Here is a 16423-nt window from a genome sequence, read left to right as displayed (position 1 = left end):
CCAAAGCAAAGCATCACCACGGTATTAGCTGAATATCATGCCCCCATACTGGAAAACTGCTACCATCAGTTATTTCAATTTGCACAGCAGCCTAGCTCCCCGGCACATCTATGTCCCCATTACCTGTGTAATAGTTTTAGCAGGACGAAGTGGGATGTGAGGTTCAATGAGTGGTGTCTGAAAAATAAAATGTAAATGACACAAATAATAATAAAAAGTAAGAAGAAAAAAATGAGCTTAAAAATGATTAATTGATTAAAACTAAAAGGATGGACAACGTAAGGAACAACGCTTAGGGCCAAGCTCTGCCCCTGGATGTCTGTGGAAGATTCCTAGTGAAGTATGGAAACCACATACTGGCATCCCAAAGAAGAACTTTAATGTTGAGCTCTTTAAAACAAATTACATGAAATGTGAAGATGTATAAACAGTTATTTACTCTTTAGGGCTTTTAAAATGTAACAAAGGGCTTAATGATCATCATAACAGTTCAAAAGCCAAGCCACAAGGGAGTTAGGCACCAACTCTTACTATTGTGATGGTTCTAGGCTTAGGTGCTGGGTCCCCTAAGAGGGTGCCAGATTGGTTCAGGGGAAACAGAGGCTCCAGCTACACGTGACTGTCTCTGCCATTCAGCCCACAGCACTGGTTGTAAAGAAATAAACAAAGGGGGTTTCTGAGTTCCAAGGGCTGTCTCTTCCCTCAGCTCCTTTCTCTCATTAACCCACATGAGACAGGATGAAAAATGGGAATGGAGAAGAAGATTATTCCCACTGAGGAGGGGCTCTGCAGTTCAGGGAGCAGAGTGTGGCCAGATCTTATTTTAGCTTCTCTGCTTTACAGGAACACACAGATATGTCTCAGGTATCAATGGATTCCTCTGGTAAAAAGTGGTGTAAAAGCACAAGAGATGAGAAGGTGTCAAAGTAATAAGGGAAAAGGAAAGAGGACAGAAAATCCTGAAGCAGAATGAAGGAAGTGGAGAAGGTACCGGGAGAAAGAGAGAGAGAAGAGGAGTGAAATGGGAGAAAAGCATGAAGAGAATGAGAAAAAAAGGAGAAAGAAAAATTAGAATAAAAAAATGGGAAGCAAACCTCAGAAAAACACAGAGACAAAATTGGGAAAGCCACCAGGACTGAAAATGATGGAAGAAGGATAAGGAAAAAAAAAAAGTGAGACCCAGCAACCATCTCTAAGTGGCAGGAAAATCCTTTGTTTTGTAAGGACAGGTAGTTACCGGTAAATGACTCAATCGTCTGAAGTTATATCAGGGATGAATCTGGGGGGAGTCCTGTAAAAGATTAAGGGCTGGATTGTACCACAAGGACATGGTTCACAGAAGGGACAGCATGCTGCTGACTCAGGGAGACACAATTGCCTCCCTGATCGCTCCACAGAAGCTAGTAATTTGCTGCTGGCCTATACTATCACCAAATTACTAATCTCCTTCCTCTGTACCAGCTCAGCTCCTTTGGCCAGCAGACTAGGGTAGAGAGAGAAAAAGACCTACCTACCCTAAGGGCAGGGAGCAGAAAGGGTCTCCTACAATAAGTCAGAGGGGTGGTAGGAGCACTAGGAGGCTCAGGAAAGTCTGTGGGAAAGAAAGGTCCAGGAAAGTGTAGCAAGGAATCAAAGTCGCTGGACCTTCTCCACTTACCACAGAGTGCCTGGCCTTGGACCCAGAGTAGAGGGAGGGTCTAGATTCCCTACAACGTTACTAAGGAAGGTGGTGAGAAACCCCCTTAGATGTGGGGCAGAAGGGCTATTGAGCCTGGAGTAAGGTTGCAGACCCAGTGCAAGGTTGATGGATGTCTGTTTTGTTGTGTTGGACGTCTGTTTGTTAATTCCAGATGGGGTAGACTCTTCCAAAGGGCTAACTCACCTCAGTGAGACAATAGTGCTGAGAGCTGAAGGACTACCAAGGGAGACAGCAAGTCAACCAGAGTAGGGAAATGGAGGCAAGCACGTGACCAGAAGTTAAAGGAGGGAAGGTGATCTAGTCACACAGGCCCACTAATCAAGTACTATTTAAGTCACTTCCATAGAGGTGGAAAACATTGCAACTTCAACCTCTTTAATTATGGTTATATCTTACAACAAGCCTTTGCAAAGGTAAATTAATAAAATGAAATTGGGTTTGTATATTTTTCTCCCATTAATAAGACAAAAACATTTGCCAAAAGAGTTGGGTCAAGTTATACACACTTTCTTCTTTTAAAAAATAAATCTATCCAATATAAGTTCTGGGCATTTTACCCCTTATTTTCTACACAATGTATTTTTGGAGTAGGATCAAAAGCATGTTTGATATGGCCTAAATTTTTTGTTTTGTAGAGAGAAACCAGTAAATACAAACACACATACATACATAAAACAGTTTTTGTTTTAAACTAACCAGATTCTTTTTTGCAGATTTTTCAGTTCAGCCATTGAACTAAAGAATCAATTATTAGCTTAGCTCAATTTATGAATGAATAAGGATTTGGAAACTCTGCAATACAAAAGAAGAATCAAATAAAGGAATGATGGCGGGGTCATAACTTACACCCTCAGATTTCAAGGTTGGGAACATGAACTCGAGTTAGGAAGAAATAAAATAAAATCCACTGAATCATATTTTCCCCATGACCTAGTCCAGTCCATCTTTGAAAAAAAACCCAAATAACAACTTGCTGTATTTATTGGAGTTAAGCGTGGCATTTGAGATTACCAGCGAGAAAAGAACAAAACCATCAAAGAGCAGCCTCGGGTATTTCTGCTAATGTCCACAGGTGAGTCAGCAACATCTCATGATTAACAAATGATAGATCTAATAATATCATCACTGATACCTGATCTTTATTACTACTCCAAAAAATCTTGGACCCTGCCAAATTCCAAAACTTAATAATAGAAAACTACCCAAGAGTCCAAAGAAGAGAAGAATAAGTGAGGAGCTACAACTAGTCTTTGAATATAGCTATAGACACGCTTGCACCCAAGCACCTTCTCCTGGACCACAGACCACCGTGGTTCTCAGACAAGGACCTGTAACTGAAAAAGCAGGAAGGAAGAAAACTTCAGCACTGGTAGCAGAGAACAGAGTCTGGTACAAGCTCAGACACAAACTGTTTCTACAAACTTATGGCACTGCCACCAAGACAGCAAAATTACACCTCACACAAACCTTCTGGACCATAAATCACTTCACATTGTCCTGCAGTGTTTGTAACCCAAACACTGCAATGCATGATACCCAGAAGCAATAACTAACTATAAACTAAACAAAAATGAAATTGACTAATTAAAATTGTTAGGACTAGGAATCTGCCATTAACTTGCTGTGTGACCATAGCCAAATCACGTCTCTGTGCCTCAGTTTCTCCTGCTGTAGAAGAGGGATAATGATATTTATCTACCTTTGCAAAGTGCTTGAGAACTATGGTTTAAAAAGCTGCTAGAGGATACTTAGCATTACTTTAAAATCTATTTTTATTGTTGAATCTTAGCAAAATGCAAAAAATACACAGCATAAACGGTGCAAATGTAATTAATTTAAACATTGTTTGCATCTTAATTTAAGTTTATTAATAGCACAGGTAGGAATACTTTCTCTTTAAATACTTGAAGTGCAATCAGTGCAGCAAACTTATATTAGAATGTTAAATTAGGCATGCATTATTTAGCATTTTGTACAGTCTCTTTGACAAACCATAACATGATTCAGCCATTACCAAAAAATGATACTTTACTGCAAATGTCAAAGGGAAAAAAGAATATTGAAGCAGAATATACTTCAGTGTACCAAAAACTTGAGAACATAGCTAATGATGTCTTATTTTCCTGTCATTTTTCTACTTCCTTGATACAATGAAACATCTGCGGTAACTACACTGAATGCATTGAATAAAATGTCCCAAAATGCTAACTCCACTGAGAATGCACCGGATAGTCTGATAGAGGCGTACAGTTGTCATGGCCAAACTCAGCTAGGAGATGTGATTTGTTTGTCTGCCACAGCATTTGTTTTTAACTTAAGGAAGAATAATGAAACTTTTTTCCACCATATCTCACTAACATTGCTGTGTTTTCTTGATCTCTGCAGCACTATTAATGGCAAACTGGTTTACCTGATAACATTTACATCTCCAAAAGCAATATACGGTACTGCAGATGAAAAATCAAAGTCATAAATAAGGCAGAGATTTTTTTTTAAAGAATCATTTCCCAAACATGTTTTGATTTATAACAAATATTCAAAATATTGGCCTTGGCAAACTAAAATAAAGTTATTGTTTAACCATATGGAGAATTCTTCTTGGGTTCTCTGGACACCCGCCACCTATATACCCCACACCCTGTAAGAGGCATGTGGGGGGGAAAGTGGGCATGGATGAGGCACCCCATACCCTGACAATCCCTAGATACCAGAACTGCTCCTTAAGCCTTAGGGAGGTGGATATAAGTTTGTGCAGGCTCATGCCAAGGATTGGTCTGATGCCTGGCTGCACCAAGGATTAAAGAAAGGAGGAGTCAAGGGGTGAAATTCTGGACCTACTGAAATCAGTGGCAAAATTTCCATTGACTTTACTGGGGTCAGGATAGCACCTAAGGTGATGTAAGGCCACCTTTGCTTCCTGGGCTCTCCCACTACATTGGCCAGCAAAACTTCTCCATCTGTAAAACGGGGATAATGATAATCAACCACCTTTGTTTTTGAGATCTAGGGATCAAAAACACTATCAATTAATCATCGGCGTCAATGATTTCAGTGAGGTCAGGTTTCACCCTAAGCTTACAGTGAGTTTTGCCAAAGAAAATTTCATCAAAGTGAGACAGATCCCCCAAGCTTTAAAAGCTTCCTACAAATCCCTGAGCAGCGGGCGCCAGAGGTAAGACTGTCTGCCCTCTGCGGGGTAAATCTCTCCTTTAGCTGACAGGGCAGTGCTGGTGCAGGAAGCATAATTTACAATTCCTTGTACCATCTTTGGTGAATCCAGGCTCCCACTCCCCCCAGGTTTACAACAGTGCATTTTGCCCAGCTTCAATTTGCCACAGTGTGTGAAATGAAGATAGATAGAAGAAACATTCTGGTGGTATAATGCACCTGCCTCAGATTCTAGCTGTCCTATGTACTCCTCATTCCTCTCCTCTGTCAAAGGTAAACTTTACCTTCCTACAAATACGTTCTTTAAAAATAAAACAATCTTTTAAAAATTGAAGCTGAAAAGGAATCCGACTGGTTCAAGATCTCATATTACACCTTTTTATGTACAGTAGATCTGACAATTCTTTACAATGATGTATTGTTTTCCACAGATGTAAAGTTCCTTAATGCATGAAAATTGTTCTTAGTCGGGAATATTAACAGACGAAATAAACCCTATATCAATGGCTAGAGAGGACCCCATTTTTGGAAGGAAAAACTCACATACACCTCTACCCTGATATAACGCTGTCCTCAGGAGCCAAAAAATCTTACCGCGTTATAGGTAAAACCGCGTTATAGCGAACTTGCTTTGATCCGCTGGAGTGTGCAGCCCCACGCCCCCGGAGCACTGCTTTACCGCATTATATCCGAATTCGTGTTATATCGGGTCGCGTTATATCGGGGTAGGGGTGTATTTAGATGCAATTTCTTCTTTCAGCCAGGCATGACTTTTCAGAACAGTATTTTTTTCCTGTTACAATGGCCTAAAACCAAATATTATGGTTGTGGTAAACATCCACAAAATTAACTCATTATCTTCCTTCAGATCCCTTCTTAAAACCCTCCTTTTCCATGACACCTACAAAAAACGTGGCAATGGTTAGGCTGTTGGAATGCTGAGACCACAGCCTACTACACTGACCAATAGGGACTCATTATTTCCTTGTCTGTCTGTATCTCTTGGTTGTCTCCTGCCTTATATTTAGATTGTCAGCTCTTTGAGGCAGGGACTGTCTTGTTGTTCTGTGCTTGTACAGCATGTAGCACAGGAGGGCCCTGGTGCACGACTAGGGCTCCTAGGTGCTACGGTAATACAAATAAACAATAAGAAGAAGAATTCTCTGATTGTCAGAGCCCAGGTAGACAGTGAAGGCCTATCTTTGAATGATCAGGTTTGACAGAGAGATGGGAGAGTTGGCCCCAAAAAGACAGCTAACATGGATCTTCTGTACAACTTCTCTTCAGCGTCATCATTTCTGTCTGCAGTGACTACATGTGGATTAATGGATGAGATCTAACTAGGGTCAGGGCCGGCTCCAGGCACCAGCTTAACAAGCAGGTGCTTGGGGCGGCCAAGGGAGAGGGGCGGCACCTGCGGCAATTCGGGGGCGGCAGGTCCCTCACTCCCTCTGGGAGCGAAGGACCTGCCGCTGAACTGCCGCCGCCGATCGCGGCTTTTTTTTTTCCCCCCATTGCCGCCGCCGGGCGCGGACGGCGGCTTTTTTTTTTTTTTGCTTGGGGCGGCAGAAATGCTGGAGCCGGCCCTGACTAGGGTGACCAGACGTCCCAATATATAGGGACCATCCCAATATTAGGGGCTTTTTCTTACATATGCAACTCTCTCCTCTCTCCCTACCCCTAAAAAAAGTGTCCCAATTTTTCACAGTTGCTATGTGGTCGCCCTAACTCTAACAATACACATTAGTAGGAAAACATCAGCTATAAAGGCTAGGGAAAAATCTTGCTTGTTATATAAAACCTGACCACAATCTTAAGGTCAAGAAGTTTGTGATATTGTAAATAAAGGAGGGTATCTGTGTATCAGTGCGCTGTTCAGTGTTATCTTGAAAGTATTCTTTGAGTCAGAGGCGGCGAAAGTAGGCTTCCAGATCATCGCAGAACTGTGTCATGTTCGTGGGGATGCTGGGGCAAAAAGAGAGTCCCCGAGATAGGACAGACTCTTCTGCTGGGTTGAGTGTGGAGCTGGATAAATTGACGATATTGCTGGGTGAGTTAGGGGTACCCCTGTTGTGGCCCCATGTGGCAGATAGGAAATAAAGAAACAAATCAACAGAGCCAGACGTGTACCCAGAAGCCTCCTGCTACAAGACAGGCCCAAAAAAGAAACCAACAGATCTCCACTGGCCATCACCTACAGTCCTCAGCTTAAATCTCTCCAACGCATCATCAGTGATCTACAACCCATCCTGGACAATGATCCCTCACTTTCACAGACCTTGGGAGGCAGGCCAGTCCTCGCCCACAGACAACCCGTCAACCTTAAGCATATTCTCACCAGCAACCATGCACCGTACCATAACAACTCTAACTCAGGAACCAACCCATGTAACAAACCTCGATGCCAACTCTGCCCACATATCTACACCAGCAACACCATCACAGAACCTAACCTGATAAGCTACAAGATCACCGGCTCATTCACCTGCACGTCCACCAATGTTATATATGCCATCATGTGCCAGCAATGCCCCTCTGCTATGTACATTGGCCAAACTGGACACTCACTACGCAAGAAGATAAATGGACACAAGTCAGATATCAGGAATGGCAATATATAAAAACCTGTAGGAGAACACTTCAACCTCCCTGGCCACACAATAGCAGATGTAAAGGTAGCCATCTTACAGCAAAAAAAACTTCAGGACCAGACTCCAAAGAGAAACTGCTGAGCTCCAGTTCATTTGCAAATTTGACACCATCAGATCAGGATTAAACAAAGACTGAATGGCTATCCAACTACAGAAGCAGTTTCTCCTCACTTGGTGTTCACACCTCAACTGCTAGCACAGCACCTCACCCTCCCTGACTGAACTAACCTCGTTATCTCCATACTGATTTATACCTGCCTCTGGAAATTTCCATTACTTGCGTCTGATGAAGTGGGCATTCACCCACGAAAGCTTACGCTCCAATACTTCTGTTAGTCTTAAAGGTGCCACAGGACCCTCTGTTGCTTTCTACAGATTCAGACTAACAAGGCTACCCCTCTGATACAATACAAAATTTGACACTTTTTCACTCACTGTTACCCCATTACATTCCACTACAATTTTAGCAAGTTTGTGAAGAATGTGGCTTTGTCTTACCTCTCCCAGTACCTACCAAAAACTTTATAAATTCTGTCAGTCTGGCTTTCAAGAATTTCACAGAATCACACCTGTCCTTGTGGGACAGTTAATGACCTACAATCTTTGTCTCTTCTTATCCTACTTAATCTCATTGTTAATTTTAATATCATTGCAGACTGTGTTGTTCCATGCAACTGGAATTCTGTTCCTTCTCCCTCTGAGACATTTTCTCCCTCATTAAATCTAACCTTAAACCCTTCCTTAATTTATGATTGGTTTTTTTAGTGAAGAATTTTGTGGTATTGTATATAAAGGATGCTAGATAAAACATACTGGATTGGATTAAGTATTTTATCCTCAAAGCAAATACTGTGAAGACAAACCATTAATGTCTGCTGTCCCAGATGTGAAGTTTAATTACTGCAAACTAAAACAACTTGAGTGAAAATATTGAATGCAGATGCAATATTTGCAACTAGCTCATAAATCTAAAAATCATAATTCCTGCAACACTGCACTAAACAGTCCCTCTAATTACAAAGTGTGCTTGAGAGACTGTCATGAAGTAACATGATGCCTCATGGTGCAGTATACTACAATATTATTATGGAAAATAATGTGTATAAATTGCCACAGATTCACAGACTTTCCAAGCAGTAATACACGTTGTCTGCCCCCCAGGAGCTTACATTCTAAAATAGACAAGACAAATACACACGCACACGATGACAGTTCAAGGACAGAGTTTTATAAAGTGATTGCTGCTGAGAAACTAACAGACTCCTTTGTGATATTACTAATATTTAGAGATTCTACCACAGTAACCTCCTTGTCCTTCCTTGCAATTTGCATGTGTATATTTGGACCATGAAGTTGTCATTATATTGTACCATTAGTCCCAGAAGTGTCAGAGAGCTGTTGCTGAAACTTTCAAGTAAAAGATGTGTTAAAAACCCCACTTCTAGGGCAGACTTTTATGGTCTTGCCTACAATCAAGTTTTTGTGAAATTTTCCCACCATTGATGTGGTATCAACACAGCTCTCCTAGCATCAGCAGTGGTTGGTGCAGACCATTCACCAATGGTTTTTTGGTTTTTTTTTCTTCACCAGCATGTCATCTAGACCTGCTCTGAACAGGGTTAGACAACCTGGGGTTGCCAACCCTCCAGGAATTAAAGATTAATATTTAATTAAAGCTTATGTCATGTGATTAAACTTCCAGAAATACATCCAGCCAATATTAGCAACCCTAGACAACACAGAGGTAAAAACACCTTTGCCCACATCTGAGCCAGTACTACAGCAACAACAGAAAAAAACCTTACAAAAACCCGAATCTAGACACAGCCCAGAGATTGATACTATGCTGTTTAACCTGCTATTTAGCTGCAACTTGCAATGGTTTTGTCCTCTGGTGGTTGGAGGCCTGACAAAAGGATTTTCCACTACTAAAAGTCCTCCTTTAGTTGAAGTGGACTTTTAGATCCAAGAGACCTTGCTTCAGATCCCAACACGAAGACAGTGATGGGGAATTTACTGCAGTTTTATCAGATTAAAGGGATAGATTTAATGGTGGTTTGTACTCCCATAAAGAAGCTGTGGTATTTAATGGGCTAAGGGGCTTTCAGAAGCTGCTACACAGAAAAACACATCAGAAGAGTGGAAAGATGGAAAGGGCTTTCTCCTTACTCTTCCTCAGACTAACACCTGGCTCATTAGCAGCTTCAAAGAGTGAGGAAAGACTAAACACCATTTTGTGATATGCAGTGGTATTTTCGAAGTTCAGTTTTGTTCTCACTCCTTTAAGCTGCTCCCTTCTTCCTTCTTCCTTCCCAGTTATAATGTAAGGTAATGGTACATCCTTGTTTGGGGGATTGATTCTTCAATGGGTCAAGTGCCTTCTACAGCGTTGTACCATTGCTTTAAATTATAAAAACCCTGTTTCTGTGAGATGAAAACATGCGTAGTACAGTAACCCCAAGTTAGTACTGTACTGTTGTACAGTAACTGGTGTTGGGAACATGACTTCTTCCTTTATCGCTTTTATTCTGGAACCAAATGCAGTGCTTTCACTTCTGTACTTGCAAACTCACGTACCTATGTGTATTTGTACTTCCTCACTAACTGATATCTTCAGTTTAATCTTCAATTCACTGATGATGAAGCCCCAACACAGACATCAAACACATTAAGGCTCTCATGTCAAGCTTTCCTCTAGACAGACACTTACAAAAAGAATAAATAATGAAGAAATCATAAATCTTTAAATACTTGAATAGCACTTTACCATCACTAAAAAGAATAGGCTAGAACTACATGTTCAACTGTGTCTTAGACATCTGACAGTTCTATCTAACATTTGTAACTTCTTATCAGAATTTTTCTCATAGGCGGCAGTGAAAATATTCTTGGGGAGTTGGGCTGAGCCTTGTCCCACACTCATCCTACAGAGGTAGCTCCTGTCCTGCAGAGCTGGGCCCAGGCTTCCTGCTTGGCCCATTGGCACTCACTGCTCACAGATTCGGAGGAGCTCACCAGAGCATCACTTGACATACGTGTCCGCAGACAGGCGGGGCCCTCACCCTACCAGGCCCTGCCCCTGGCACCACTGGATGTGGTGTCTCAGAAAGGGTACGCTGTTACACATCACAACCCATAAAGACATGCACATATGCTCAATTTAGCTCTTGCAGTTGAAAGGCAGGAAAAGAGAGTGGGTGATTACAGTGAGGAAAAGGGTCGTTCTTCTCAAGGTTCATGCCTTCAGGCAAGTCAGGCGTACACAAGTAACACATTTCGCACTTAGATTTGAAACAGCAAAATGAGTTTCTTGAATCTTGTAATTATTCTCTCAAGTTTGGCAGAAAAATTGAATCGGGGATCTTAAAATCAGATTTCTTATAGTCAGTCATATCATCTCCTGCAGAGCATTTTGTCTACCTGTCTTACAAGTAATATACTTGCATTCTGGAATTTGTATTCCATAAAATCAAATGTCATCCTGAGCCAGTGAATAATGATTACACTGAGGTAATAACTGGTGAGACCCTTCTTCATTTATATATTGGCGACAAAGTTTTGATGGATTAATAATTAAGGGTGGGGAGAAGGAAACTGTGAAATGATTTTATTATTATTTTATTTATTTGTAATACCATAGTCAGGGCCGGCTCCAGGCACCAGCTTAACAAGCAGGTGCTTGGGGCGGCCAAGGGAGAGGGGCGGCACCTGCGGCAATTCGGGGGCGGCAGGTTCCTCACTCCCTCTAGGAGCGAAGGACCTGCCGCTGAACTGCCGCCGACGATTTTTTTTTTTTGTTTGGGGCGGCAGAAATGCTGGAGCCGGCCCTGACCATAGTGCCTGTGCAACCTAGTCAAGGACCAGGACTCTATTTTCCTGTACAAACACGGAACATAAAAGACAAAAAAGAAATTATTTCTGTCTGTGACATTCATTTAAAACAATCATAGGCCGTGGGTAGCTAGGGCTAGAAGGTGCCCCCCTAAATCTGTTTTCTGAGCCACACTGTTGCCCACAAGCATGCCCAGATTGGCAGGTGAAGCCCCACATCCAGCGGCCCTAGGGCTAGGCAGGGGGAAAGGCAGTGCAGGGTGAGGGCCCTGCTTGTGCACTGGATTCCTGGCAGGTGGAGCTAGATTCTTCAGTCTTGGCAGGGGACACTGACCCCTGAGCAGCACTTGGAAAAGTCCCCTGGAATAGAGGAGAGTCCTGGGAGAAGGGTGGGGATTTTGAGGGATGGGGTGGGAGGAGAAGGGTATTCCTAGGGAAGGCAGGAGATTTTGAGCTGATGTGGGGGAGGGAAGGGAGAAAGGAATTCGCGGGGGAGATCCTGAAGTGATGGGTGGGAGGGGGGCATTTATAAGGACAGAGTTAGCAGCTTGGGACCTGCCAGTGGGGGCTGCCAGGGAACCAGGTGGAGGGCAGAGGCATAGGGCCTCCACACAGATGGCCCATCCTTCCAGTGGATCCCCATGGATTTTGGGATGGGTGTGGGGTTGGAGGGTTAAACCACATGCCACAGGGAATGAAGGGGGTAAATTCTGCCAGCTCCGCAAGGGAACGAAACAAGGGAAAGTTCATCAGCTAGCCATAGTTTACTGTTCTCTACATGGGTTTTTCTGCATAGAGGACAATCTGGGCCTAAGTTCCTGCATTACAAATACAAAAGGATGGTTTACTTAGCTTAAATCACATTGTTAAACAGATGGGCAAATTTGGCTCTTATTTACACCAATGTGCTTCCAGAGTAACTTCACTGATTTCACTGAAGTTGTACCAGGGATGAATTTGCCCCATTGTATGTGAAAAGAGCAATTGTGCGCAATCCTATGTATCCAGGCCAATGATTCCCAAACTGGAGAGGCAGGTGAGCACTTGGTGGTGGTCTGTAGCAGGGTGCTGGTTCAGAAGCACCTAATTAGCCCCTGCTACAGACCACCAGGGGAAACAGATTAGGGCTGACAGAAAAGGCCTGATGCCGGCCTGAGGATTGGCAACAACTGCCAGCCTGACAAGCCAAGGGCTATAAAGGCTGGGAGGGAGCCTGATGGAGACGGGCAGCCAGGGAGAAGTCAGTCAGGGAGGGAGCTGGAGGCCTCCTAGCGGAAGGCTGACTCTGCCTGTAAGGAAGGTAACCAAACCTGTAAAGCTTGTATATAGATGGGCACTGGTGGTGGGACAACGTTAAGTAAATAAAGACATGGGTGTTGCACAACCCTGAGGCCTCTCCGAGCCTTACTAGGGAGGGCAAACGGGCCCCAGGAAGAGGGGCGGGTCGTGGAACCCTGTTACATAGTCCCATGATGTTGGCTCTTCTTATTTGCAGAAGACAGAAAAAAGAACCGATGAGAGAGGAAAGATAAAACAAAAAGCAAAAGAAGACAGTATGATTAGCTTTGTGCCAAAAAAACAACATGCTTGTAGCACAACGACAGCTAAAATACATCTATACTTATTACTCTTTCGTGTGTGAACAACTCTAGTCGCCACAGAGATGTTTCGCAATTGTGAATGGGAGAGAAGGTGGTTACAAGACAATCTCTCTGTTTGTGGCCCACACTATAAAAGTTTGGCAACCAGTTTTAGGTGCTTCTATTGCACCTTGCTGTGGTGGCTGAAGGCATAGAAGAAAAATCAGACCAGTGGTTCATTGCCAGGACTTCCCAACGTAGAAATGTAATTTGAACTAGGTTTTTAAACTAGTATATACACAAACACACCTATGCAGATTTAATTTTATTCTGATCTTGTTTGTGATTGTTGTGAGAAAATAAAAGTGAAGAAAATGGTATTTCACTTGGACCTGAGTGTTGTGAGATTCTTCCCTCCTCAGGAAAAAAGATTCCATAGCTGAAGACCAGCCACCAAGAATGTTCTGTCAGCATCTCTCATCAGTCTTACTCTTGCTGTAGACAGCTCCATTGTTCCTCAGAAGTGCAGCTGTGGTGGAAAGTCCTGATTGTAGAAGGAGAGGTGATCTTACTCATGGGAAGGTTTTGAAGATCAGGACTATGATCTTGAACTAGATCAGGTATTTGATGAAGAGGCAAGTTAGTGAGTATTAACATCCATGTTGGTTAGCTGACATGCTGTGGCATTCTGGACCAGCCCGAGTTTTTTCAAAGCTTGTGTTCATTCCTGGTATAGCAATAATCAAGTAACAATCAATAATTAATCCTGCAAGTGTCAACAGGATGGAATACACTGGTCAGCAAGGTGTCTGTCACGTTAGAGCTTAGTCTCCTGGTCACCTACAAATAGAAGTTGTTCATGGCAGCCATCACTACTTGGGTCTCCAGGATCAGTGAGGAGTGCAGAAAGACCCCAAAGCCCCACACCTTTTTTGATGATCTGTCAGTTGAATTGGATGACAGGTGATGAAAGAATGCTAGCTACTTCTTAGAAGCACCTCTTTTCCCACAATCATCACATTTTTCTTGCCTGGGTTCACCTTCAGCCAGATGCTTCTCATCCACATACTGACTTCACGTATGTTTTGGGACAAATGGTTTTTGCATTTGATTTTAAGGAAATGTACAACTGTGTGTCATCTGCATACTGCTGACATTTAAGTCCCTGGTGTCTTTCAGTCTTCCCTATTGACGCTCTAACAATTTAGCTTACGTTAGACAAGTTTATGTAAAACTGCAGCCTTTCTAATAATGTAGCTTATGTAAAGAGATCTGGCGACATATAAAGACCTGCACATTTTTCAAGATGAAGTTTATTACTAATGTATAAAAATGCATTTGTCACAAACGCCTTCACACCTCACACCTCGGTATTTATTATCTCTCCCACCATATGCTGCCTCCAGTGTGACTCACTGCAAAGTGACTATACTCACTCACACAGTCTTTAAAACAGCCAAATTGCTATGGAATCTGATAATTACTGAACCCAAAGCATTTCCACATAGTGCAAAATGAAGAACTTAGACATCTAAGAAAATTATATTTTCATATATCGGATAATGGATGCCAAAATATTATAGCAGACACCAGAAAGAACTATTATAGTTCGGGTTGCATAAAAATATTATTTAGAAATCATTGTGTAAAGGGCATATGTAACAGTTTTAAAACAGAAAATACAAAACTATTACCTTTGCTATCCTATGCTGACAGTGTATAGGATAATAGATTTTGGCACACAGCCCAAAAAGGTTAGGACTTATAACAGTGCATATACACTGTAGGTCACTTACACAAACCATATAAATGAAGAACACGAACATGCACTAGGGAACTTTTAGTCCGCTCCAGCAGGGACTACACGAGCTATTTAGTGCAAACCACATTGGTGCACTTTAGAATTCACACCTGTCTCGTGCGCATTGCCACACTAGGTAGACAAGACCATAGAAAATCAATTCACTCAAAACTACAACACACAAATTTCATTCAAGTGCCACACTGAGACCACCACTTTCCAAAAAAACTTTGTCATCACCGCTACAATCTTGCTACAATACTTCACACATTCTCTTTTACTACAAACCCAGTATTTTACAGTAGTGTCAAAATTCTCCATAAGAATTCTGCTAGGAGTCAGACAAACCCCAGATTTGTTAACCTATTGGATATGTTAAAAGGTAAGCATTCTCCTCAGGCATTTGGGAATGGTAAACTGAGAGACAGTATAACCAGAGGTGGAATTACTGTGCTTATTACTACTGTGGTTATTACAGTAGACCAGCATGACCATTATTGGTATGCCATATAGGCTGTTCAGTATTGTATCTGGTGAATTTTCAAGTTAGCTTTGTAAACAGTACATTTTACTTATTTTAAAGTGCCTAGAGCTACCAATAAGGGCTTAAAAATTAAAATAAATTAATATTAATTTGGTTGTTTATGTAGAAAAAGCTATCATTTAAATGATTAATACTCAGATTATACTTTTTCTTTCTACTAAAAGTTGTTTTAGATATTTTTATTAAAAAGATCTAGGGCTGACAAAATACCGAATACTGCTTTTCCACCCATGCTATTCCAATTATTTGAATGGACCAAATTCTGTTCTCAATTATGCCAACCTAGACCCTTGATCTAGCAAGGCACTTAAGCACATGCCTAACTTTTAGCAAGTGAGAAGTCATATAGGACAACAGCCAAAAAGCCAGAAATGCTATAATTTATTAAAGATATAATACAATTTTAAATTATTGTCTATCAAATAAATCATGGAGGAAACAAAACAAAAAGATAACTTCCAAAGAGATATATAAGCATATATTGTAAAGGTCTTGGTAAGAAAAATGTCCTCAAATAAACGAATTTTTGAAAAAATTACACTCAGCGGGATTTGAATGCATTACCTTTGAAAGAAAAAGCAGACAGTTTAGCCATTGTGCTATTTAGACATTACCTAATGTTAAGGGTATTTAAAGGTATTACTTTGACCACCAGAGGGAGCCCATGTTGTTATTTCAGTATAGTAGAACTATATGCATGGGAACACATTAAAATAAAACATAACAGAGAGTTCAAACAAAGTATACTCCCAAGCTCATATCAAGATCTACATGCAAAAAGTCATGCCAATTACATCTAATTTATTGTGTATATAGATTATTCTGCAAAAGCAGTGAGAAGAAGAAAAATGAAGAATAAGAACTTTCCTACTTTTGGGATATATATTTTTCCACAAATAAGGCATATATTAAATTAATTTTCTATGCAATGTTAGAGGAATTAGGCTGTACCAAAACAAAAACAATGTGTCAATGTTACTGTCTGAGGTTAGAATTTATATTGTTAAGGGGTCCCACGGAAAAAATAATATGTGATTATGTAATTAAAGCCCATAACATAATGCATACACACAAGGGAGCCTAATTAAAATTGCACATTCAGACATTGACTGACTTTTGAATGCTTGACTTTAAGGTTCTTTTAACATA

At 41.4% G+C, this 16423-nt stretch overlaps 1 protein-coding gene across 1 annotated transcript in view; it reads right to left on the bottom strand.

Annotated features, from left to right (window-relative positions):
- RAPGEF4 (Rap guanine nucleotide exchange factor 4) overlaps nt 1-16423 on the bottom strand; it is a 228390-nt gene that overhangs the window by 76899 nt on the left and 135068 nt on the right. Inside the window, exon 7 of the mRNA XM_026647574.1 lies at nt 124-177. Coding sequence (XP_026503359.1) covers nt 124-177 — 54 coding nt within the window. The remainder of the gene's footprint in view (nt 1-123; nt 178-16423) is intronic.

The sequence above is a fragment of the Terrapene carolina genome, unplaced genomic scaffold, assembly GCF_002925995.2.
Source record: "Terrapene carolina triunguis isolate 2854851 unplaced genomic scaffold, T_m_triunguis-2.0 Scaffold62, whole genome shotgun sequence".
In the NCBI taxonomy this organism is placed as follows: domain Eukaryota; kingdom Metazoa; phylum Chordata; order Testudines; family Emydidae; genus Terrapene; species Terrapene triunguis.
This window is presented reverse-complemented; position numbering and strand designations above follow the sequence as displayed.